The sequence below is a fragment of the Eleutherodactylus coqui genome, chromosome 4 (assembly GCF_035609145.1).
Source record: "Eleutherodactylus coqui strain aEleCoq1 chromosome 4, aEleCoq1.hap1, whole genome shotgun sequence".
Taxonomy (NCBI): Eukaryota; Metazoa; Chordata; class Amphibia; order Anura; family Eleutherodactylidae; genus Eleutherodactylus; species Eleutherodactylus coqui.
Window position 1 is genome coordinate 145,201,101 of NC_089840.1, and position 27,623 is coordinate 145,228,723.

The 27,623-nt window shown below is 42.2% G+C and overlaps 1 protein-coding gene across 1 annotated transcript in view; it reads right to left on the reverse strand.

The window, feature by feature from the left end:
* Window positions 1-1,536: 1,536 nt before the first annotated feature.
* Window positions 1,537-27,623, reverse strand: part of TBC1D22B (TBC1 domain family member 22B) — a 59,846-nt gene continuing 33,759 nt past the window's right edge. The window contains exons 4-13 of the mRNA XM_066600239.1: window positions 24,727-24,906; window positions 22,225-22,295; window positions 18,401-18,529; window positions 16,417-16,482; window positions 15,567-15,681; window positions 13,575-13,681; window positions 13,362-13,437; window positions 12,000-12,127; window positions 10,567-10,662; window positions 1,537-2,856 (exon numbers count right to left, since the gene is read on the reverse strand). Of these exons, the coding sequence (XP_066456336.1) occupies window positions 2,728-2,856; window positions 10,567-10,662; window positions 12,000-12,127; window positions 13,362-13,437; window positions 13,575-13,681; window positions 15,567-15,681; window positions 16,417-16,482; window positions 18,401-18,529; window positions 22,225-22,295; window positions 24,727-24,906 (1,097 nt within the window). The 3' untranslated portion in view covers window positions 1,537-2,727. The remainder of the gene's footprint in view (window positions 2,857-10,566; window positions 10,663-11,999; window positions 12,128-13,361; window positions 13,438-13,574; window positions 13,682-15,566; window positions 15,682-16,416; window positions 16,483-18,400; window positions 18,530-22,224; window positions 22,296-24,726; window positions 24,907-27,623) is intronic.

The following is a 27,623-nucleotide window of genomic DNA, read 5'->3' on the forward strand; positions in this document are numbered from 1 at the left end:
AAGTGGGAGGTGGAACTCGGGATTATGTTCTCCCCTGAGGAAAGGGAAATATTCACAAATCACACACTCTTCATCAATCTCTAGCAAGATACAAGAATCAGGATTTAAGATTCTTTCATGCTGGTATAGGGTGCCCTACTTCCTAAACACAATATTCCCATCGGTCTCGCATCTATGTTGGAGATGTGGTGCGGAACAGGGTACACTGTTGCATGTGTTTTGGGAATGTCCAGTCTTGGCGAACTTTTGGTCGGAGGTTTGGCGGATTACATCAAGGTTTACGGATCAGTTGCTTCCAAGGTCCCCTGCTTTCTTTCTCCTGCATCACAGCGATATACCACTAGTGATGTACAAAAACTCAATGGTGTGCTACTTGGTGGGTGCAGCGAGATCTTGTATCCCCAGACTTTGGAGGCAGACTGCTCCACCCACACTGGGCTTGTGGCTCAAAACAGTAAACTGGATTATGGAGATGGAGGACCTTACGGCATCCCTCAAAGGGCGGCAGGAGAACTTTAGGAAGACTTGGTCCCACTGAATAATGTTCCAGAGCTCGGAGGAGTATCGGCAATTACTACGTACGCAAGCTACCATATACCCCTCCCCCCCTTTTCCCTCCCCTTCCTTTCTATCCCCTCCCCCCCTCTCATTAAATGTTAGATTGTCTTTTAATTGTGTCCAGTCTTTTAAGCAGTTCTTTGGTTTTAGGATACCCTACACATAGTGAAGTAGAGAGTATTGATGGTTTTGGCGCACACTGTAGGAAAATGTTTATTCTTGTTATTAGACCACATATAAAGTAACACGAGTCGAATAAAGTGTGCTCAAGGATTTTACCAGAAGTGAAGCAAAGGTAGAAGAAATACAACATATTATCCGACGAGTTAGAACATCTAGGACAGAAATGTGTAGCATGACAAGGTCATGTTTAGTTTAGAGGTTCTAAAATGTTTAAAGAAAATGCTTTTCTTTGTAGGACACTAATGAAAATGGAAAATGACAAAATAAAGAATTTAAGAGAACTGACCGTGGGAAACTGCAGCACGCCTCTACTACGTCAGTGAGGCTGGTTTCACATCTGCATTGGAACCTGAAGCAGAAGGTTCTATCACAGATCTGGCTCAAAATACCGGAAGAAGAAAAGCACTGCATGCAATGCTTTATCTTCCTCCAAAAGTGAGGCAGCTGGGCGGAAATCGGACAAACCCCATTATAGCGACTGGTTCGGTTCCATTCAGAAACTAAGCAATTCAGCCATGGGGATTCCCCTTACCTCCTCCCTCAACCGAGTAGAATAGCGGAACCCCAAGTGCAGATGTGAAACTCCCAAGTGCTGTGTGTGGAGAAGCCCCCTTGTCCTTCATGGCACCTTCATCCTAGGCATTGCTGGAGTCTCCACAATCAGAAATTGATAGCGTAAAAGTAGTGGTATTATTGCCAGAAAATTCTCTAAAAGGACTGACCAACAGCTGTTCTACTTTGTATTTGCACCACCATTTACCATGCTTAGACAAAAAAAAATTAATCAGGGCAAAATTGTAGAAACAAGCAATCTTTTATTAGAATTGCCCAAACACACTGTTTTTGTGTAAGCGTAGGGTGGAAATAACTTTTATACTGAATTAAAAGTGGTGCAGGTTTTTCGAGTTTTCACTTATTTTAAGCATCCTTCTCATGTATTAACATTATAGAGCAAATAAAAGGTGCCACAATGCAGAGAAATGTATTCAAATTGTAGGGATGTGTGTACTTTATTCATTGTCACAGTTGAATGGTCAATGAACAAAGGCATGCATTCCAGTCTCATAAGAAAACAATCTGATGCTATTCCATAATTGCACTTTACTGAGCTAGAATTCTCCACAGTTTAAGTTAACTCTGATAATTCTTCACTTTTCCTTCCAGTGACTTTCAAACAAGGATGATTCCTTATGAGCACATGTACAAACGAGCACAAATGGAGTAGGCCACGGCAAAACCGGCACTTGTTAGTCCACCTTGTATAGCAAATCTACAACTGAGTAACCTCACGGAAATCACAGTATAAGTTTGAGCCTCTAATAGTACATAAAAACCAGGCCCTAATCTGATTCATATAAAAAAAAAATCTGTCATTTTCCTGAAATTAAAGGTCAGGCTCCCTGGCCAGTACCATGCGCAGTGATATGTGTTCCAGTTAAGAATACTGAAATGTTCACATTTATCTATTTCTTACTGGCTGTCCCTGAGTGATGCTCATACAATTCTTATGCACATTCTAGGGACTAAAGCAGCGATACCTACAGGATGCGACAGAGAAATGGAGTCGTCCCTGCTCTTGGGTTTGGTAACTTTTGCTTTCTGTGGGAGTGTCTTTCAACTAATATTTCGTAAAGGTCTTTAAACTTTTGCACATTTTACACAGTAGCCACAAGTTTCAACAAAGACAAAGCATGTATGCTTGAATGAGATAAAGACAATCACATTTTACAAATAAATTTAAATTATATACATTTCTATCCATATACATATGAAAGTCTGCTAATATACAAATAATCTGTACAGGGCTGATCACAGGTTCAGTCGTAAGTCTTTAAATAAACACATTGTACGCACTCACACACAAATGCTTAAAAAAAGTCCAAATGAGTGAGTGAATAGTTATGCAGGAGGCACTGGTGCAAAATGTACACGCCTCTTCCTGCTAGCAGGATTTCTGGAGTGTTAAGCCATGGACCAGAACGGGTTTCATCGACGATAGTGGTTTGGAGCGTCTGCAAACATGTATTTCAGTCTGTATGCTTCTGCCAAGAGGAGGCCGATTTCCTCATTGCCCCAGTGAATTGTAGGCAAGTTCTGGAGCAGCATAAGTAATCCCTGAAATTAAAAAAAAAAAATACAGGAAAGGATACTAATGGAAAGCTCATATGCAATGAATAAATATTATATATAATAGGATAGGGTTTTCAGTCCGAACAGACTCTACTATATGTGATTCAAGACGGGTGACTATAACAGCGGTGAGCAACTGGTAGCCCAAGAACGATCTTGCTCCAGGAAAGCCAATTGACCAAACCCTGCCAATCTGCCATCATAGATGTAATGGAAGAGGGTGGTATCCCCTCCAATGTATCTGTGACGGCAGGTCAGCTGTCAGAAGTAGAATTATTGGTAGAAGCCCAGGGCACAGGGTGCTGACTATGGCTAGCAGCAGGAAATTGTGTGTAACACCTGAACAAGATGAGGACCCAGAAGCAATAAATGTGGGTGTAATATATACAGGGTAGCCCAAAAATGTATACACCACTACGATATCTCAAATACCTGCATAGAAGAGTTATTACTGCATTTATCTAGACATCAAAAGGATATTTGTAGGTCATGTTTTACTTCTCCAATTATATTAGGTGTTCAAAGTGGTTACCATTAAAAGGGGTTGTTCAATTGTAAAAAATTGCCCTATCCTTAGGATAGACCATCAATAGTAGTTTGGTAGTGGTCTGCTGTCGGGGACCCCTGCTGATCATCTGTTGGCCAGGCCAGTGCGCTTATACACTGAACTGATTTCTGCAGGAAGCAGACAGCTCCATTCCCTCTGAATGTGTGTAATGCCAAGCCTAGCCACTACATTCTAACTAGAACTTGGTCTGCAATACTAAGCCTGGCCACTTCAATGAGAACGGGAGATGTCTGCTTCCGTCAGAAATCAACTCAATGCACAAGCACACAAGCCCAGAGAACAGTTTATCACAATGGGTCCCGGGCAGCAGACCCCCATCTATATACTATTGATAGTCTATTCTAAGGATAGGCCATCAATAGTTTGCAACTGCAACACTTAACATCCTGATTTCATGAAATATTGCACATTTCAATTTCTTCCCATAGTGCAGCCAGTGTAGCTTGGTTTCTTCAGTATACCACATCTTTTAGGGTTCCCCACAAGCCAAATGGTGTTAAGTCAGCAGAAATGAGAAGGGAATTCAGGTTCCTTTTTGCCCTATCCAATATCCTGGCAGAATGTCATCTAGATAGGCTCCCACAGCTCGGTGGTAGTGTGATGCCATCTTGCTGGAAGTAAAACTGTTCTTCCGCATAAAGTGCACGAATAGCTGGTAAAATGGATGTTGAGATACACCGGGCCAGTGACTGCCTTCAAAAAAGACCCGTGGTCCACACCATACCCTGAGCTTCATTAAACTGACTGCTTTGTACACGTGAAGGTGTAGATTCTCTGGAGTCTAAACAGTACAGTAAATCATCATAATTGTGTTTATTAGTTTACCATTTAGGAACATTTTATTCATGACGGGTAACAATCTTGGGATGTGATCTTTCCAATGTGCTGTCTTAAGAATATGTTGTACGTTTAATTTGCTAACGTCTGTGGCCATAGTGTAAGCCTGAGGTAGCTGGACTTGTTACTGTGCAGCGCCTCTCAGATCTTCTGCACATCACACACAGTGCCACGGGTTTAAAGCTTCACTCGCAGTCTGAAATTTCCAATAGCAATCCAAAATGGTCGAAAGCGTGCCTCCGCTAAAGCCACTATGTGACCATCGGAAGAGTCACATAAAATGGCAATGGTGCGACCAGACACCTTTACAGAGACACGATAATACTTTATACTGCCGCTGTAATTCAGAATTTAAAAAAGTATATAGATAAGCACTATTGAAGAGTGTATACTTTTTGGGGAGCCAGCCTATATACCCATCTGCCTTGTCTGCAGCCTAAATTTAGGTAGGGGGACCAATCTGGGATCTCATTTTATGTAAGGGGTCTAGTTTGAGGCCTGAATAAGTTTTGGGGCCTGGTTTTCCCACTAACAAATATGTATTGATGTACATACTTTAAAATGTTTTGTAAACTTTGTTAAACAGCACCTTTACTGTTGGCACTCCGTTCACACCACAACCTGGCAGCAAACAGTTCTTTTTTTCACATTAGCATTCCGGGCTCCAACTTCCTGCTCTATTAGGAGAGCAGAATAATGGAACCCACTGGCCAAACAGATTAGTCCTATGAGAGAACTGAACTGCGCCAAAATGGATCCCACTGACCATAATGAGGTCCGTTCGGTTTCCATCAAGCATCTTACAGGATGAAATAGCTCTGCATTCAGTACTAGTCTGTCCCCTATTTTAAGAGAAATCAGTGATGGAAGCACCAAACGTAACCTCCGACACAGACATGAACAAGCCCTCAGCGGACCTTTCCTAAGACTAGTTGACTACGCCTGAACTAGAAAATATAAAATTATATATATTATATCTCATTATAATGATCATAAAAATGGGTGCAAAATTACAAAACTGCGCTGAATACAATAACTACAGTCTAAAAAAAATTTAAAAAAGGGAAGAAAAGCACATTAGCTATAAAGAACCACTGAAATATATTTCATAAAAGGGATTGTCCCAAATTAAATATTTACAACAGCATTTGGCAAGAGTGCCTGATGGGTGAGAGCCGTACCTCTTAAGCACCAACATCATGACTCTTTCAAGTCTCTGCGAGTTACAGGAACACCTTACTCAGCTGTGTGACACCCTCCTGGAAGTTATTCTGCAGGCACCAGCAGCTATGTACCAGGTGGAGTAGGGGCCCATTCTCTGATAATTGGGAATCCTAATCCCCATATAGTTATGGCTTGTGTACATATGCCATAAATGTTTTAAGATAGGAAAACCCTTTAAGCTGGTCATACACTTAAAGATTTCATCCACAAAGATTGATCCTCCACAAAGATCCTTTAGATGATATGTCCAGTTCTGCAGCCTCAGGTCCAATTCTCCACGGGCTACTGAATCCATGCGGAAGATCCACAATTCAAAGTGCCCATAGGGAAGTATTGGCATTTGCAACTGAATTTAAGCATGCAGATTTGATTTGCGGACTGCTTGTTACGGAAAACAAATCGCAGTCTGCGCCATTTCAGTGCGGATTCCGTGCGGATGGGCTCAATAGAAGTAAAATACAATTGCAGATGCACTGCGGATTTGAAGGTTAAAATCAATTAGGGAGGTAGGGAAAAGGTCATTTCTTGACTTGGTTTCTTCTCAGTTCCTTGCAGTTTCTAGTCAGTGTATGGCCAGCTTTAGATTATACTTAAAGGGAATGTATCATCTGAAAGGGACACAGATTCATCACAATTTTTGGATGTTTTTTTTCATTATAACAATCTAGAAACATTCCAGTGCTCACAGTGGCAAATAGAGCAGTCACACGAAGCTAAGGATTTCTTCAGCTCGCTTGTCAGCTTGGCTACAGACTGGATCATCATTAGAGGAGAGGGAATTGCTAATATCTCTACATAAGGCAGGATACCACTACACAGATAGGCTGTCCCGGGCTCTTGGAGCAGGAGCTGTACTTCCTCAGGTCCTTGAAACTCTATAGTCAACAGACCTCTTCCACAAGGCTATCCATACACAACATATTAATGCTCAGCCAAACCTACTGTTTAAGCCGGACTAGTCAACCATCTAATACATATGTGGAATCCCACCAAATGTTTAAAAGGAAAGAAGGATTGGCATGCTGGATTTCAACCTGAGAAGTTTTGTTCTCCGCTTACTCCCTCCCCCATTGAAAACCTGTATTAATATGAGCTGGGGGCAGAGAAAATGAGAAGTGTAGAGCCAGCTCAAAACCAAATGCTGAGTGTTGCATTGCCTACACAGACAATACAGGAAGGTTGTGTGTTTATCCAACATACCTGGAGCAGAGCATTATGTAGATTTAAAAAAAAAAAACCCAAAAAACACAATCCCTCCCCTAGAAGTTGTCGGAATTGAATGAAACTTTCTCTGTGTGATTGTAACGTTGATATCGGTGATTACAGTATCAGAACAAAAGGATCATTTATTGTGGAGAACTAACCCCTTGTAGGGAGGCTGTAGGGAGGCTCTAGTACCCTGTTGTATCCAAGCCAGAGGAAATACAACGGGGTACAAGAGCCTCTATACCCCCCGTATCACATCTTGTATCCAAGCTAGAGGCGGTACAAGATGTGATACGGGGGGCATGGAGGCTCTAGTACCCTGTTGTACCGCTTCTAGCTTGGATACAAAATGTGATACGGACGGGCATGGAGGCTTTATTACTCTGTTGCATAGCCTCTAGCTTGGACACAAGCTGTGATACGGGCAGGCATGAAAGCTCTAGTACTTTGTTGGTCCGCCTCTAGCTTGGAGACAAGATGTGATACGAGTGGACATAGAGACCTACAGATTCCAGATGGTTTCCTGCAGCACATCGCTCCACATTTGCTGTAACTGAGCCTCTAGATCATGCAAACTCACAGGCTGTCAAAGTTGGCATTCCTGATGGTCCCATACATGTTCTGTTGGCAATAAATCTGGCGACCAAGCAGGCACGGAAGTGTGACAATGTTGTGAGGACATCCCTGTGACCCCTCTTGTGTGTGCAGCTGAGCATTATCCTGCTTCCTCCTGGAAGCCACCTTGACAGGAACACATGTGGCTGCAAGATGCCCTGAACATATCGCTGAGCTGTCATGGTCCCTCGTACCACTAGTCGGGGGACCGACTGTTGTATGTGATAGACCCCCAAGACCATCTCATTGGCAGTGTGCCATTCCACAACAAAGACAGGATTGAAGCGCTCACCCATAGTTCTCCAGACAGAAATACAGTTGTCTTTCGTGCCTAAACTAAACCTGGGTTCATCGCTGAAGACAACCCAGTTCCACTCATTCACACCACCACTGCAAACAGAGGGGGCGGTGGGTGTCAGAGGCTGTGTAAACTTAATGGGGGCCGTGAGACCAAATGTTCTTCAGCCAAGTGCCTGGAAATTGTTCCGACAGACACAGGGGTGCAACGATGGCGCCACCCGTCTCTGGATGGTGGACAACGAAACAGTTGGAGCTGCTGGTGCTTGCTGGACGATCAGATGCTCCTCTCTACTGGTGGTCTGTCAGGGGCATCCTGAGCCCGTTCACCTTGTGTGCCCTCACGTATCTACTAACAGCTCCTAACAGTCTGGTCAGAACGGCCGGTGGGGGACAATTCATCGATACGACCATCCAGCTTCTCACATCCCAGTAATGCGCCCCCTCTCAGACTCTGGTAGCGGGGTGACATCTCTTCTCTGCGTCGTAGAGGCGTCTAGTGGTCAACAAACTCTACAGAAGCGGAAGAAGAGGCCACTACACACAAGGAGCCTCTGAGAGCTTTTCATACCACTTTTAGGGTCTCAGGTGACAAGACAGTTCATCTATTCACCACAACTCTCATCATTTGTATATCTGCCTGAGATGTAACTGCAGGACAAGTTTTGCAGCAAAACGACAACTTCTGGGGCCAGGACTGTTTTTTTTTTTTTTTCTTTTTAAAAACAGGAGTATGTGTCATTGAATATCATAGCCTACTTTTTCTAAGGGCAACTAGAAATACCTACAAGCATTGACATAAAAGTTCACATACCTTGACATTACTGAAGGTAGTGCAATCTATTATGCTCTTATCAGTCATTTCAGACTGCATTGTCCTTCTATGCAAATACTGATGAGAAATCAAAGGAGTCAAGTTGTAGATTCATAATAAGCAAATATATGTTGACATCACCAAAAGTAAGCACGGACCGGGCTGCGGGACCCCTGGCTGCACAGTCCATGCTGCCTTTCGGGAGTGACAGCAATGGATTAGGGAAGCCAGGTAAGTATAAGAAATACCTCCCTAGATTCCAGGGAGCCTACCATATAAGCACCATAGAATGGTAGAGTCTTCGCGTCCAACCCCCTGTTTAATTCAGGATCACTAAATCATCCCAGACAGATGTCTGTCCAGCCTGTGTGTGAAAAATTCCATTGAAGGAGAACTCGCCACCTCCCAAGGCAACCTGTTCCACTCATTGATCACCCTCACTGTCTAATATCTAATGTGTGTCTCCTCCCTTTCAGTTTCATCCCATTGCTTCCAGTCTTTCCTAGTGCAAATTACTTAAGTCTATGGTGCTTCTACCTGGTGACAGGTTCCCTTTAAGTGAAAGTAAAACTGAAAGTTAAATTTGGTGATAAAGATGAAAAATCTAGTGCTCTAGTTGTGAATCTCTAAATCATATCTGCAGACTAAGAACTCAATAACATAGGTGTTAAAAGACTGCAAGAAATAATGTATGAATTGGTCTAGGAGAACATAGTTTCACAAACTGAGGGCTCATTCACACAGGCGTATTGTCACATGTATTTCCCGTGCGTAACACGTGGGGAATGGAGGCAATGAAAGTCAATCTACTTTCATTCTTCCATCCACACCTGCGTATGCAGCATGCTCCATTTCTATGCCATCATACGCAGACGTTTAATGAAACGATGTCCATGCACATGGATTGCATACAGGCAGCAGTTCCAAACACATCCCTGCTCTGAACAGAACGAGGAATGATGAAAAAAAAACAAAAAAAAAACGGAAACACACACCGTGCATGTCCGTGACAGAGTCATTCGTGGGCATATGCAGCCAGAGCGTATGGGCTGTAATGTGTACGACGCTTCGGGAGACCCGCGGCATCGTACGCATACGTCCTGTGGACAAGCTCTAAGGCAGGCCTCATTGGTCAGCTGCTAACTGTCCTTTCATTTGTTTGACATAAAAGAATATAACGGATCAGTAATTACATTGTAGAAACAAATTAGTTTTTTTAAGCAATATTTTTAATTAGGATATGAATGTCGGCCACAGAGGCCCAGATATCACTATACACAAGGGCGCTGATCTACAACCTGTGACTGTCCGCTGTAGTGAAGGCGCAGCTCTACATGGCCAGTTCTGCTCTCAGCTCAGCGGAGACAGACACCGCTGAATGCAGTCCAGGCGCAAGGAGTTGAGCTGTGTGCTCACATCTGTCTGTTTTCAATCATGGGTTCTGCCTTACATGCCGGAAGGAAAAAAGTTGCACTATTATTCCTGGTTAAAGTATACTCTCGCTCCCCCCTTAAAGAGTGATCAAAACTCATAGGTTGTCTAAAATACTAATAAAGGAAACCATAGGTCATAAAAACAAGACCTCACAGCTGCATCAAGAGGAAAAAAAAAAAGTTATTAGAAGATGGCAACAGAAAATACATAGTATATATTTAAAGATTTTTTTTTTTTTTTTTTTTTTTAACTAGGACAAAAATAGAAAACCTACATAAATTTGGTATACACATAAAATTGTACTGATCACCAGAATCAAGTGATGTCATTTTTTTGGCCAGTGTGTATGCCATAAAAACAAGAAACACCCCCATAGCAGCAAAAAAAAAATGTTGCAATTGCGTTTTGCATTATTTTGCTCTATTTAGGACACTTAAAGTTTTTTTTTTTAACTTTCTCAGTACATTATAATATGGTATATTATATAGAACAATTGAAAAATACAACTAGGCATTGAAAAAGAAGCCTCAGACAGCTACATAGACAGAGAAATTAAAAAAAAAAATTTAGATTTTTTGGAAATTTGGGAGATGAAAAAACAACTGTGTCCTAAGGGGTTAAATAACCCAAGAAAGACATGTGATGTATGCAGTTTACTGATTTCAAGCCTTCCCCTTTGAGCTACACGTCCAGTACATACCTGAAAGTCTACTTCATCCAGAATTTCTTTGCGCCATTTAATTAGAAATGCCGCACAAACATAAAGGTGGAAATGGGAAAAGCCTTCTGGTTCTGCCTGGAGAAAACAAAACATGAACAGGACATTACTCGCAGGGAAGATTGCATGGTGCCGTCTGTGCAGAAACAATATTAATGTGAAATCTGGTTTTTCTTCTCGCTGAACAAAACAGATAACTGGGTTATGGCAGAATCAGCGTTTCTCTGGGAAGCCCGGCACTCTTCTCACTTAGACACGGCAGAAGGCGCTCCCAGACACGCTATCTGCTGGTTTCCAGTTCTTCTATCCGCAATTCTTGCTCAGTATTGGAGCTGGAAGTCATGCTGAGGATGACATGTGACCGCCGTTCTATGCTCAGAAAACAACAATACCCACAAGCACTTGGTGGTTCATGCTAAAGACTGCAGTACTCGCCCTGTGCAGGTGAAAACAGCAAAACCGCACATATATGGTCACACTGCACAGAGCCAGGAGTCCTGCTATAGGAGACCGGCAGCGGTCACTACTGGAGGATGTAACAGGGTATAACTGCAGATATTTGGGTACAATGAGGCAGAAGTAAAATTGCTGGAATACACCATTATATGTCAAACACAAAACAAAAAAGCTGTTCCGACTGCAGGTCACAGCTCCTACATTTCCACTTTGTGTAAGGGCTCATTCACACGATCGTATCCGTAAACCGCTGTCCTGCAGCAATTTACTGGTTTATGTAAGCCGGCAGAGACTGTGTATGGGCAGCAATAACCCATAAAATCACCGCGGTCATGCGCAGCGTGTCTTGATTTATTTATTTTTAATTCCCCGCTGTTTTTATACTGGGATTGTGTATGACCGCTTGTCTGTATGCAACGTATTGTTGATGGACAGTGTTTGCATACACTCCCATACAAACGTATAGGGCTCACGCTACGCAGTACACAGAGGAATAGAACATGCTGCGATCTTCTTCTCACGTGTGCCTATATGTAGCGTTTAGACGCTTATGTGAACGGATCATTGAAAGTCCATTCACTTTCATTGACTCCATTCCCCGTGTGTCACATGGCCGTGCACCAAGGACGTAATACGCAACAAAATCATGGTTGTGTGAATGAGCCCTTAAGGTAAATGCTGACATCTTATCCTGTACAGAATAAGAAACTTTACTAAATTAATAAAATAACAGACACATAAGAAACAGCGATCTATTGCAGAACGTTAAAAGTAATTCCCCACATGCCTGTCGTAGAGCACAGCAAGCCAGCTTTAGCCAATCTACTGTGCTATAGCCGGTCGGCCTGTTAATATTTCGGTTATCAAGGTCTCTGGAGTTTACAACAACCAAGCAAATGGAATTTACAGTGCGGTCAGCAAGAAATTCACATCCGGAAAAACCAGACACGTCGGATTACCTGGTAAGTATCCCACAATCGTATAGTACATCTTAAAGGAAGTTCCCTCATTAGCAGGTTATTCATCCATCGGAAGGCAAACTGTAGATATTCCACTTCATATTTCCGAAGATGACTATGTACCTGGCCTGTAGTAAAGGTAAAGAAACAGCAAGGTGATAAAGCTGCCCAAACAATAGATCTGCTAATGATACATCGACATCCTAAGATCATAGATTTCACACTAAACTGAGTGTCAGCAACAGATGCCGCCAACTCCATGCCAACCAAAGAAGGCCGCCCCCAACGGCATGCCAATTACAGATGCACCACCCACTCTGTCTCCAGACTCTAGTCTGCCACTGATGACACTTATAGTGCCAAGCAAAGATGCTGCCAATACAGTAGATGTGCAAATGATCCCATTTCTTGTCACCCATTAGGCTGGGTTCACACAGGGCGGATTTGCCGCGGAAATTCCGTGCAAGATTTCGCTGCGGCAAACCCACCTGCGGCCGCTAATCCCGGGGTTAGACAGCCATGTGGACGAGATTGGTCAAAAATTTCGTCCACGCGGGATGGCCAATCTGTCGCGGCAGAAGCCGGCACTACAGCGCAGTTTCCCCAGATGTAGCATGTCTATTTTTTTGCATTGCAGCCACGCTGCTCTCTATGGGAGCGCCAACCACAACGGAAAAGCATGTGGCCAATCAGCTCCAAAAACGTGCCACGGGTTTTGAAGTAGTAAATTCCCAGCGGAAATCTCACGTTTTTTTGCAGCGGGATTCTACCCTGTGGGAACCCAGCCTTAGGTTGACACCTGTGCGATTAACTTGCTGAAATCACATAAAGTAAATGTTACGCTGTCCATATAGAGAAGGTGAAAAGTTCCACAAATTAAGACAGTTCAAGCAGCCTGGAGATAGCTATGAATGCACTGGGGTGGTAATCACGACAATCAACTGGAGACTGGTCAACAGTAAACTGGGACTAAGAATTTGGTCGCCCCAGATCTAAGAGCCATCAATGCTACCAGAGCTGAGAACAGAGGTCTATATTGGGGAAATAAGCGAGACTGGTTAGAGTACTGATTTCTAATTCACACGTTTCTATAATTCTAGACGTACTGTGGATACTTCTGCATGTCTTACTAAGGGCTCATTTAGACAAGCAGATTTTAGTCCACTATTTAGCAAGTTTCCATTGAGATGTTTTTTTTTTGTCCCTCACCGCTGAGACTGAATCTCTTTTATAATAATAAGAATGAAGTGAACAAGTCCCGGCCCAGAGCACTTGGGGAGCGAGTAGTCACTCTATATGCAAGTTAAAAAGGATAAAGACAAATATGGTATCAGATATAACTCAGCGATATTATGAACAGACCATCAATTCGGCTCACAAGTTCTTCAAGGGCCTTCACATTTTTTTGAATTCCAGGTTGAGCAAATGTGTAGTTATCCTTAAAAACACAAACACAAGGTCAATAGGAACAGCAGGCAGGAGATGCTATAGGTTAGGATTTCTAAATTAAAGGGGTGAAAACATCACAGCAAAAGTGCAATGTGGTTTTATTTTGAATATATAAAAGTATCCTACCTGAATGCCATCTAGTAGTTTACTCATTGACCAGAAACTATCTGCTTCGATGTTCTTCAGCGTCTCTGGTGAGAGCGTACCGACATCAAAGTTTTCAACATCATCTTCTAAAACCGTGAACAAAAACAAAAAAAAAAAAAAAAGACACTTGTCGACTAGTTGATGCACAATACACACCAGACCGAAAACCCTCCACCCCCCCAAAAAGCTGCACTAACCCCTTTTTTTGCCGAATTTTTCATTTTTGACATATATCACTATGTGGCAATTTTTGAATTCTTTTACTAATCAAGATGATTTGGAGATTGTGATAGTGATCAATTTTGATCAATTTGTTTAGAGTTTATTTTAAAAAATCCGAAATTTAGAGTAAATTTGGAGCAAATTGCATGTCTTAGATTTTAAAAATTTTTCTTGTAATACAGATAGTCAGAATGCAGTATATTGTAAAACGGAGGTTTAAAAACGGATTCCAAAATAAAAGTTGATGTAATTTATTAAGACCGTACAAGGCTTAGGAAGAGCAGCAACTCTTCAAATTTCAAGAACTTCTCCAAAAGTCTATTTTTTGTACGAACTATTTCAGTTTTGAAGAGGCTTTGAGGGGCCTAAATACCCCATACACAATTAGTTTTTTTAAATTTAACTTACCCAATGAGGCAGACAGCAATTTTTACGTGACTGCATTGTCCCAACAGTGAAGTTTGGAGGAGGTTCTGTTATGGTGGAGGAAGGACTAAGGCTATTTGTTATAGTGAAGTTTACCCTCAACGTCAATGGGTAGAGAGATATGTCAGACAATGTGGTATTACCTACCCTGTGGCAATTCTTTGCCATCGCTCAGTGCCTCTACCAACATGACTGAGCACCATGTCATATAACACGCAGTGTTGAGGCTTGGTCTGAGGAGCAGAACATCTGCAAACTTAATTGGCCAGTCCAAAAACCGAATCTCAATCCCACCGAGCATCTTTCGGACACAACCATGCTCCCACACCAACATTTGAAACGCTCTACGAGGAACAGAGGCAAATCCCACTACACATCTATTGGAATCTGGTGGAAGGCATGTCTAAGCGAGTTACTGCAGTCATTGAGGCCAAAGGCAGTCCAGCACCGGAATGAAAAATGTAAATAAACTTGAATTTCATCACCTTCAGTGTGTCTGTATATAAAAAAAAACCTTTAAAAAAAAAAAATATATATATATATATATATATATATATATATATATATATATATATATATATATATATATATATATATATATATATATATATATATATAAATAAAACTATATAAAAAGTAACTCCATACATTCTGGGATGTATTAAGAGAAGCATAGAGTCTAGATCACATGAGGTAATTATCCCCCTCTGCTCCTCCTTATTCACACGTCATCTGGAATACTGTGTCCAGTTCTGGGTATCCAAATTCAAAAAATGACAAAACTGTAGTAAGCTCAGAGAAAAGTTATTAAGGTAGTGAGTGGTCTACAAATCATGTCCTTTGAGAAACGGTTAAAGGATCTGGGAATGTTTAGCTTGCAAAAAAGGCAGCTGAGAGGAGACTTAATAGCTGTCTACAAATATCTGAAGAGCTGTCACAGTGCAGAGGAATCAGCCCTATTCTCATTTGTACAAGGAAAGACTAGAAGCAATGGGATGAAACTGAAAGGGGGGAGACACAGATTAGATATTAGACAGTGAGGGTGATCAATGAGTGGAACAGGTTACCACAGGAGGTGGAGAGTTCTTCTTCAATGGAAGTGTTCAGAGGCCGGACAGACATGTGTCTGGGATAATTTAGTAATCCTGCATTGAGCAGGGGGTTGGACCCGATGACCCTAAAGGTCCCGATGGCCCAGAAGGACCATTCCAACTCTACCATTTTATGACCATTGAGGAATGTTGCCAGGGGGCTAATTATTACCTTAACACAAAACATACAAGCATGGCAACACATAGTGAAATATAATTAGTGCATCCTTACCAACATGCTCTGTCAAAAACACTACGAAGAATGGAGTGACGAGATCATTGATTCCCTGGACATATCCACTTGCAGGATGCCGGATGGCCCAGATAAACAGGATTCTCTCAAAGATCTGTTATGACGGGAGAACATAAAATGTATATATTCATTGTGATGACACAGACACCAATTAGTAAGAAATCAGAGAATAATGTGTAATGTTCTACCAAGTCAGTATACAGGACCCTAGAGCTGATCCTACCAACAGTGCAATCTACAGATCGTTCTTGCTTCAAACAATCAAGCTCGCCCTTATTTTTTTTTTTTTAATACGTCTTCCTCAAGTTAAAGAGGCTCAAATACAGATTATATATGGAAGACTTGTGTCATTTGCCATCTATAGTACGACCCCATCTGTAAAGATATATTCCATCTATATACACTAGATCTCAAAAAACAGCTACAAAGCCGTGCAAGCGAGTTTAGGAAATGGGTATTTTACTTCTAAACACATTTTTCTGCGTTATATATTGCAGAGTTGATTTTTATAATTAATTTCTGGATTTCTGAGCAAAATCTTGCAAATGGTCAACAATTTCAGCCTATGGTAAGGTGAATGCAGCAACCTTCAAAGCCATGTTGTGAATAGAACATGTTAGACATGCATAACCTTACAAGCGTTGTGATACAAGTGCACCAGTTTACGGGAGAGAACTGCTGGCTAAACATTTGCTGACTGCAGTCTTTTGTGGGCATCTTAAAGGGGTTTTCCTGCAAGTGACTTATCCATGACAATATGTTCTGGGTGTTTCAGAAGCCAAAATACTGTGTGTACATTGAAGAAATATAATAAAAGTAGTTAACTCACTTCTTGAACTAATGGTTGCTGAAACAATGGTATTAGAGGATTAGTCCTTGGAATGTCAATATGAATCTACAAGGCAAAAGTGCAGATATTACAGAAATGAAGACTGAATTGATCTAAAATATGGAAAGTTTTGGCCACTCATGAGCACCACTCTCTTCAACGGGACCACCAAAGATAAAGTTTAAGTGCTCAGCAATCTCCGGACAATCTCACTGCAGAGAATTACGCGGTTGCACTCATGAGGCACAAAAATACACAAAATTCAGGGACACGTCGAGGGTGATCTCTTTTGATCGGTGGTAGTTCTAGCGGTCAGACCCCAACCGATTGCCACGTTATCCTCTATCCTGTGGACAGGGAATAAACTTCAGATTATTAGAATGCCCTTTAACCCCTTGAGTGGCACGCCTGGAAATTTTCCGGGACGAGCTCCACTGCTCATAGCGATATAGCCCGGAAGATTTCCGGGCTATGTATCGCTATGGGAGCTGCAGAGCACAATGCCACAAGCTGTGACAGTGTGCTCTGCCTGCACAGACCCACACAGAGAACAAAGCAGGACATTGAGAAGCAGGAAGATATTGCCGATATACCGGCAATCTCCTGCTTCTAATGTCCTGCTTTGTTTACAGGTTGCTATAGAGACCATCGGCTTGTCAGAAGCAAGCCGATGGTCTCTGTTGCAGGGAGAGCTGGTGCTTGGCTGTCAGAGGACAGCTAGGTACCAGCTCTTACAGCAGAGATCAGAGATAACCTCTGATCTCTGCTGTGTTAACCCTTTACATGCTGCAGTGTATGTGACTGCAGCATGTAAAGGGCTGTCACCATGGAACCCCCTCCAGAATGTGATCAGGGCGTCCTGATGGGTCTCTGTGGAAGTCCCCTAAAAGGGACAAAAATTAAAAAAAAAAAAAGTAAAAAAAAAATAAAAAAAAATAAATAAATAAAATTAAAAAACACTTGTCTCCCTTTACTTTGTGGAAAATTAAAAATAAAATTACACATGTGGTATCCCTGCATTGTAATGACACAGAGAAGGAAGTTAGTACATTATTTAACCCCTTAATGAAACGGTCCCTTTTTTTCTTCTTTCCCCATTTCTTTTTTTCCTCCCCCCCCCCCGTTTAAAAAATCCTAAATCCTTTATTTTTCCATCGATGTCGCTGTACGAGGGCTTGTTTTTTGCAGAATGAGTTATATTTTTCAATGGTGCCATTTAAAGTACCATATAATTTTTTTTCAAAGACATTTAATTTTTTTAAATTATTTTCTGCTGCATCTTCTACGCGCAATAACTTTATTTTTCCATCGACGTACTTGAGCAAGGGCTCATTTTTTGCGGGACGTCCTGTAGTTAACGTTGGTATCATTTTGGAATACATACGACTTTTTGATCGCTTTTTATTGCATTTTTTCTGAGAGATAGGGTGACTGAAAAAGTGCATTTCTGGCGTTCTTTATTTTTTTTTTGGACTACGTTCACCGTGGGGGTAAATAATGCACTATTTTGATAGATCAGATATTTACGGATGCGGCGATACCAAATATGTATTTTTCTTTTATGATTTAGATTTTTTTATTATAGATCTGGCAAAAGGAGGGCGATTTAAACTTGTATCACTTTTTTTCCCCCTAATATCCCTACAAATTTTTTCCCAAAAGTTATGCAATACATTATATTATATATACCCAGAAATTATGCCATCAAAAAGTACAACTTCTCCAGCAAAAAACAAGCTCTCATATGGCAGTGTCAATGGAAAAATGAAAAAGTTATGGCTCTTGGAACGCGACTGCAAAATTAGTTGAAATTAAATGATTGGCCCATTTAAAAAAACCTGCCCTGATGGGCACGACAGGGGGGTAGGAAACCCGCCACTCAAGGGGTTAAACCTTAGTGTTTTGCACAGTTGTGCTTCTATGTGAAAAGGCAACAGTTGGACTTTAATATAATGAAAAGGGGGTACTTTTAAAAACTCCATACCTGTCGATACGTATCCTGATGATGCTCTTCATTTCGGGAATCATAATATTGTTCAATAAAACCAAAATACTCTGCACGTTTTCTCTGAAGTATCATTTGGCGCCTTTCGTTAATAGCAGGAAGATAACCCTATGGACAGTAAAGGGAAAAAACTCAATCACACTACCGTCAGAAAACTTTTAACACATACACAGGATGGATGCTGAGTGCTAGACAAGTCCCTCACGTCACATAAAGAAAGTGAATAACTTAGGCCATGTCATTAAGGGTTTAGCCATTTTGGCCTACAGCACATAAATATCAGTTTTAAAGAACAATCCCGTCACTTGCGCTGTTTATTGTGTGGTATAATGGACACTGTCAGATCACAACTGGGACCATGTTGTAAAGACAGGAGTTGAGAAACCTGGTGTTTGAACCTCTTGCATCCTGCGATCAATAGGAATCGTGGCTTGTAAGCTGGTGACTCGGAAAATGGTACGTGTGGCCTCGCTGCCTGTCCTCATCCCCAAATATTAGGCATTTGATGACATCTTCCTGGAATTCAAGAAATATTCTCTTCTGGCAGACACATGATATGGCATGTAGGCATTATGCAGCGCTACCTGTATGACATGCGCAGCTAGTTCTTTATACTATACCCTTGTTTTTTGCAGTGTATTGTACACATTGGAGTACTTGATCTGACAGGTCAACCCCTCCCAGGTACCTATTGTAGTCCGGGACACAGTCTGCTTGGGGGTCTCTGTACTGGTACTTCGTACTGGGCAGGGGGTACTGCTATGGCAGTGCATTGCGCTCAATGTAAGGACATCCCTCTTGTCACACTTTACACACAATACGTTGTCGCTGCATATTGCCCATCTCCCGCCCCTCCTGAGAATTTGCGCAAGCAGCGACTCAGGGTTTTTCTGATTTTTTTTTTCTAACAGTGCCACATGCCACAGTTTTCCTTGCACCAAGGTTCTGGAATAGGGAAACACTGATGTAATGTCATCCAGTACAATTTTTCCTGTAATTTCAAGCAAGGGGGCATTCTGAGAGCTTAATTCTGGTGTTCTTCCTTCATAAATCCGGAACTTCTGGGTGTCCCCTGATGTGCTCTCACACAGCTCACAGCTTCTACATTTTCATGCCATGTATTGTCTTACCGAGCAGATACTGGCAGAATCAAAGCTTCCCTCTGAAATCTACCGAGGACTCATTTACAGAAATGTTCTTCTCCGGGGTTACCCTTGGGTAAACTTAGCATTAAATGCTCCATTACCGGCCTGATTTTATACAAGAATTCATAATTGGGGTCATCGCTGGGTGGGCGCTGTGTATTGTCATTATATATTGCAGGAATTTTAGGATTACTTCTAAGGCTGCCTGTCCACGGGTGTTTTTGGATTGCATTCCCCGCGGCGATAATCCGGCTGCGGGGACCGCAATGCACGCTTTCCATAGCGTTGCTATGGAAAGCGCTGCCCCCTGTCCACGAGCAGAAAATCATAGCAATTCTCCGCTCGCAGACAGCAAATCGCAGCATGCTGCGAATTGCTGCGGTCAGCCTATCTGTCAGATAGGCTGACCGCGGAGATCCGTCTGCAGGCTCCTGCTCCTGGGCCGCGGAGATCCGCCGCAGGGTTCTGCAACGCTCGTGGACAGGCAGCCTAAATGTGTCCTTGACCTAACCATGCGAAATATTGGGGTGTAGTATAAAACATCCGTGCTCCAGTGGGCCCTAATGTGTGACTTCTTTTACTAGCCCCAAACAGAATACAAGACTCCAAAATGTCATGTCTGATGCATCCACAGGGGTATATTTGTGGGTTTTAGCAAAACTAGAGTTGGGGTTTTCTTGGATAAAATTTTGGACATATAAAATTAGTTTAACAACGTGGGCAATAAACTCATCCAGCAAAAAAACAAGTAAAAAAACCAAAAAACTGAAAGTCCACCCTCTGAGCCCCGCTGTAGTAAATTGTATCTCTAAGTTCCCAATAAAGTCAGGGGTCTGACATTTTCAGGGGTAACCTATGTAGGATCAGATGAATCAGGGGCCTCTGCAGTGGCAGTCCCTGGGCCCCATCTCAGGGGTTAAAAGCAAGGAAAGCGGTGTCATCCTCACTAGCAGAGTTTGTCTCGATAAATAATTGCATTCGCCTCCTCCGCAGTTAACCTCCTACCAGCAGGACGTAGTTTGGATGTACAATCAAAAATGTACTGAGGCACAGTGCACGCTGATGTATCAACTCCACAAGGAAAGACAACAGCACCTGTTTTTTATGCCCCGACAGAACAGATGCTAAACGAACACTACACTGACCGACCAATCACAACGATCGCTTGGGCAGGACCGCTTCCATTAGACCCCTGGGAGACAGTCAGGATTGGCTGCTAATGATGTCAGCAGCCATCACTACAGTGTTGCCATGACGACACCCTAAGCATAGGATATAAACCAGTTTGTGCCAACTACTTCCAGGCCAGCGTGTAAATGCACAAAACAGATAGGACTTCCTTCACCCGATGCTTGTAAACTTCTTATTGCATCTTTATTGTGCTTCAATCTTCTGGTATGATGGAAAAAATGAAATACTAAAACTCTCGCCATCTTCTGCAGTCATCAGGGGCGCGCACTGTACACAGATTTCCAGTGAAGTTTAATGGAGGAAGACAAAATTCATAGGAAACCCAAATTGTTAAGAATTATCCAGACAACCACAAAAGCAGGAAGGAACATTTTGTAAGACGGAATAAATAGAAGTATATTATATTCTCCGTCTCCAATTCGGTAGAGGCCGGCTCCTCTACCAGTCTCTGCGTGCCGGCCACCAGGGATGAATGCTCATATAGACACATGACCACAGCTGCCAATAAGCGGCTGTAACAGTCACATGGGTCAAGACATCACTGGAGGCTAGGAAACCAGCGGTGGAGCAGGTAAGACTCTTTAGGGCAGTGGGGAGAAGATGGAGATTTTCCACCCAATCAGAAGCAAATCGGCACCAAGTAGAGCAGAATTCCCTGCAGAAAATCCACCTGGTGTGAATAAACCCTGATCGTTTTCCATGATAGCAAAACATGGCATATTATTAGGATATGACGTACTTACGCGTCTGTAGAGGTTGCCATTTACATCTTTGCAATCAATAGAAAGCTGCCTTCGCTCAGGCACTGTACACAGAGCCGTATTACAGCCCCATTCAGGTGAATGGGGCCAAGCTGCAGGTAATGCATAGCGCCTGGTGAAGTCATGGCATATCCTAGTAATATACTATAATGTTCTTATGAGACGAAGCCATTAATTCTATGACTCTGAAGGAAAGGCCAGGTATTTGAAGCGCTGTAACAGAAAATAGAGCTCTGATGGAAATATATATTTAAGATTAGTCAGCACAGCATTTGGGATTCCAGAATATATTTATCGATTCTGCCATCGATATCCATCCCAACAAGACCCTAACAATCCCACAAAGAAAACCTGGACCATTTTGTACAAATACTCAACTGAAGTGGCTGCTCAACATAAAGTACTCATTTCAACGGAGACGGAAGGCTACTTCTAGGCACTGCAGGGAATATCGTACATGTTTCCATCAGCTAATAGGTCAGTGATTGCATTCTTACATCGTCCTGAGGCTTTACATCAAAGAACTATTAGCATGATTCTATTATTTCTACAGAGTGTTATAATCAACACCCTATTAATATTCCCTTTACCCTTCATGTACTTTATGTGAACAGTCACAGTGGAAAGGAACTCAATGAATATATAAGAAACTAGGAAATCTAAAAATACCATTAACAGGGAAAGAGGGGGCAAGAACTAGAATTACCGATAGAAGTCTCCATGTGATTGGCCTAACGTCCCGCGGAATCCCAGGCCAGCTGCATTTTCGTAGTTCATCTGGAAGAAAATAATGTGTCACTAACAGCAGCTACATCCTTTAGGTTTTCTTTGTCACCTGAGAATAAGACCTCATGCCTACGACTGTTTTTACGGTGTATTACGTGTGCGATGCACGGACACGTGATATGTAGTCAATGGACTACATGCCCCATTTCACTCCGTACCACGCAGCACTTTTTTTTTTTTAATACTTATTGTGTGGTATAAATATAGTAACATAATATTAAGGCTGAAAAGACACATCCAACCAATTCAGCCTATTACGCCCCCCCCCCCTCCGCTAATATTGATCAAATGATCCATAAACATCCAACCAATTCAGCCTATTACACTCCCCCCTCCGCTAATATTGATCAAATGATCCATAAACATCCAACCAATTCAGCTTATTACGCTCCCCCCTCCGCTAATATTGATCAAATGATCCATACAAATTAATGTACGAACGTTTAACCCCTTAGTGCCCAGACATATACGTTTTGTATGGTGGTCACTAAGGGGATATAGGCTAGGCCACTGGATTTTTATGACAGCCAACCTAAAACTGGCATGGGAATTTCATGCCAGAAAGGAACAGGTCCTAGCTATCAAACTACAGCTGGGACCATGTTCTAAAGACAGGGAGTTGAGAAGCCTCCATGCCTGGCGTTTTAACCCCTTACATACGGCAATCAATACCGATTGTGGCTTGTAAGCGGGTGACTGGTTGGATGGGTAGGTGGAAGAGTGTGCCAAAGGGCCTCCATGACAGCTGTGGGTTCGATCAAGGCCTCCAGGCATGCCAGTCTATCAGACCCTTCCCTTCACAGAGTCTAACAAAATATTTAAAAAAGACAATTAAGCACTATGACTAACAAGGGGGCGCTTTACATCTAGATGTAAGAAGTTTTCAACATAACATAGAAGGGGGTTTTTACTCTAAGAAATGTGTGACTATAGAACGCTCTACCTGAGGACTCACTAAAAGAGTACAAGAGGTGCTTGAATACAACGTTACATGTTATATCACAGATTACTCAGAAGGGTCGGTGAGCCAGGGATTATTCCGACTGCTAGATTGGAGTTGTAAAGGAAAGGTTTTTCCTAAAATGAGGAAATTGTAATGTACCTCATTGGGTTTCCTTCCTCTGAATCGAAATTAAGGGAGGAAGGTGGAAAGGGGTAACAGGGTGAACTGGATGGACCTGTGTCTTTTCAGCCTTGTGTGGTGCAGAGTGTTAAAGCAGCAAAATGCAGTCCTAAGCTCTCACTCACGACCTGAAGGTTGCAGGTTGAATACCCGCATGGTTCAGATATCCAGCTCAAGGTTGAGTCAGTCTTCCATGCTTCCGAGGTCGGTAAAATGAGTACCCAGCTTGCTGGGGGGTAATAAATTACCTGAAAGCGCTGTTGGCGCTATACAAACAACAAGTTCCTTCCCTTCAGCCTTAGGCACCATGTTATTTATACCACACCATAAATAAGCGAAAAATAAAAAAATTAAAAATGGATCATAAAGTTACAGAGACCTCAAAATGGTACCAATGGAAACTAGAACTCCCATAAAAATAAATACCTCACATAGCTCCACTGGCAGCAAAAAAAAAAAAATTGAGTACGAAAGGTTCCAGTGCAATTCAAAATAACTAACTTTATTGGAAGTAATAAAAACAGATGGTAGCGCTACATAAAGATACCTGCACGTTTCAGCTAAAGAGTCTTAGAACCGGTTCACACTTGTGTGCATATGTAACGCAGTGTTTTACCGCTATGAGAGCAGACATATCGCTATATACGATAGTGAGTTTGCATTGCGCATGACAGCGCATCTCACGCACACTGTCATGCACAGTGACTTTTTTAAATTTCTTCCCGTTACGTTAGTGTTAGTGACGTTGCGTATAAATGCCGCACATATGCAATGTAATTCTGTGCGTACAAAATTTATTACTTTCCCATAGAGAATAGGGCCATATTGCGTGTATTACGCTGTGAAATACAAAATGCAGCTTTTTTCCACTCGCGTATTATACGCAAAAAAAAAAAACCACACGCTACTGTGAGTGGGTCAATGAAAATCAGTGTAATTTCATTGACTCCATTCACTACGTAATATGCAATAAAATTATGCTTGTGTGAGCCTGTCCTTATTCATAGTCCTATTATCCTGTGTTTATCGTTCTCCAATAAAGTTTTCTTTAATTTTTTAGTTGTGCTGGAACATTTTTCGTAGTCTTTACTAGCCATTTTTCTTCAAGACCCGGATTGAGGAGTGCACTGTGTGGATATTTCTACCAGCTCTAACATCGTCCACTTTGGAAATCCTAACATCCACATGGTGGGCTGACATTTTTCTGTGACCAGGATGACTAAGTTCCTAAATGGTCTCTAAATCAAATCTCTTACAATACTTTAAAGCTTTTCAGAAAGATTTCTCAGAAAACCTCACCAAGGTCGATGTTTGAACAGGAGAGCAGCTGTTTGAATTTCTCAAGACGTGTTTTTTCACGGAGTGTCATAGAGGGCGCTCCTGAAGCATTCTGATCAGATATCCTGGCAACAAGTGGAATGATTGGGCGGAAGGGATGGGACTGCAGTTTTTGGAGTGGTTTCCTCAGCATGGAAGCATCTAGAAGAAAAATTGTAGAAAAAAAAAGCTAAAACGAATATAAAATGAAGGGAAAAAAAAGTTGAAAGGCAGTTTATTTTCCAGTCACGTGGTAAATAACTTTACTTACTGTATTCAGAAGTTGTGTCACTCGCATGTGATAATAGGTCCACTTCCATAAAAGAACTACCAGATGTAATATATAGAGAGAGCTCAAGGGTGTAAGCATAGGGGGAGCAGTAACAGAGTGCCTAAGCCAGGGTGTCCCACAGCCTATCTGCTGACTCTCCCCTCAAAGGGGTATTCTCACAAAGATGATCGGGTCAATAGCATTTTAAAGGGAATCTGTCACCATCTTTTTGCACCCCTCTCTCAGAGCACCATAAGATACTCCGTCACACTGATTGTAGCGATAGGTCTGCTGTGTGGATCTGTGTAGCAGTTTTGGAGAAACTTGCATTTTATTTGTATCACTCAGACACAGGACTAGTCTTGCATATTCATGAATTGCAGGCTAGCCACTCTCACCCCACCTTCCAGCAAATAAGTGGCAGCCCTCTCCATTAACAGTAATAAGCAGACAGCAGACAATCATTAGCTGGAGGGCGGTGTGGGTGTAACTAGCCTGCAGCTCATGAATAACCAGGACTACTATGAGTAGTCCGGTATTATTGCATCTTGACGCCACCAGGGATTCCGGGTGGAGTCAAGATTGACATATGGGGGGGGGAGGGGGTGACGTCCCCTGTACCAGATTGGCTGCACAGGGTGTTTAGCAGCAGGTCCTGCAGTGCCACTAAACAGTAATAGAAAAGGCATACAGCAGCCGCCACTGCTGCTGCCGCACAGCCCCAGGAGAAAGTTCCTTCACCGGTGGCAGCTGCAGCGGGTCAGAAGCTGGAACCCCCCGAATTGTAGATGCGGCGGGCCAGAAGCCAGGAGCCCCCAAACTGTTTAACCTCTTTGCGCCGTCAGCAGCAGGGAGGCCAAACCCAAGTGACAGTGCTTTCCCTAGTGCGGCCGTTCAAAAGAGTTTGTTGCCCCGAGCACCCAAGTGCAACCCACCTTGTGATCATGTTACTTCCTGCTGTAGGTGCTTTTCAACAGGACAAGCATGTGTAAAACAGTTTCTTTCTCCACAGGCTGTGTTAGTCCAGTCAATTTATACAATCAGACTCTGCAAAAAGTCATGTAGTTCTAATTTTTTTTAGATGTTGTTAGGACGTATGCCAATAGTAAGAAACCAAGTTGCAGCTTTAAAAGACCTGGGCGAGCTACGCAATACCCCAAAAAACAGTGAAATTCTTGCAATTTCTTCACTTTTTGCTCAATATCTTCTAAAGTATGTGTTTGACAGAAAAAAAAATTACACATTTTAAAGTAGATTAAATTTGCTCCCTCCATACGTTCAGTACTTTCAGAGGTACAGCTCTACAAAAATTGGGCATTTGTTCCAAAAAGTAAAACATTTTCGTTTTAGTCGCGTATCTTGTCAAATATAGTAAAAAATACTCATCCAATGAAGACCGTCATAGCTAATGAATTTGAAATACATTTATTTAGCTGTGAATGAGGTGCCTACCTTGTGTGAAATATAAGGTATTGAAAAAATCTTTGGGGCTTTATTGTGACTGTCAGATAAAGCAAGGCAACAGGCGAGGCCTAGATTGTTGAGTGACTGGTACCCAAGTTTCCGAGACACCGGACAAGCGACCATTGCCTGCGGCCACAATTCTACAGCAATCCGCCTGGCCCTGCGCTACACACCAATTCGGTCCCGTACTGGACACAGGATAGGGCGGGGGCGATACCCATCAATCCCACCTCTGTCCTCAATCACACTGCAGTATTGCAAGCTGGAAGTCATTAGAATGCTGGCTGATTTGTACCCAGCTTTCCCCAGCTCCTGAACGCATGCAAAGCGAAAGCTCAAATCATCACCTGATCCGTTCCGACGCACTCCAGAGCTATACAATACACATACAAAACGCTTAAATGCTGCCGCCACCAATGTTAACGGGCATAGGACCAGATTTATAAATTATTAATACAATTTTTGGAGTATTCTGGTTTGTTGTTAAAACGTACAAGGCTTGAACTGATAACTTGTAGATTTATTCTAGGAAAGGTCTAGCAGTGCAATAATATATATATATATATATATATATATATATATATATATATATATAACAAAGATATACCAGAAAAAGGGTTGTTGCATGGGGGAATAAGGAATTAGAGGTAATACACACATCAGACAGGAAAAATTAAAAGACAGTTACCCAACTCAGATATCAGTCCGAGGGGGCTGGGTGGCGGAAAAACAGAACAGAGGGAAGTCCATATACCTCAGTATAGCGCTATGAGTCGACCAGTTGGACCGGAGGGGTCCCACATTTTTAAAAGGTCCCTCAGTACACACCTCCTCCCCGCCACCCCTGAGGTCATATAGAGAATGGAGTGTTGGACTTGTAGGAACTCTGAATTTTTTATTTTCAGCCTTATCTCTGCGGGAGGGCCTCTGATCATGAAGATAAACCTGCCATATTTCTCGTCATGATTTTATCTACACATGAATATCCAGCAAGGAGAAGATGCCTTAAGGAGTTTGCCTAGGGAAGAATAGGGAAGCATAGAATTTTTTACTTTTAAATGACAAAATCGATTTAATGGACATTGTGCTTTCTTTTTCTCCATTTTCGGTTCTGCCTACCCCATTTTAAAAGATCATAACATTA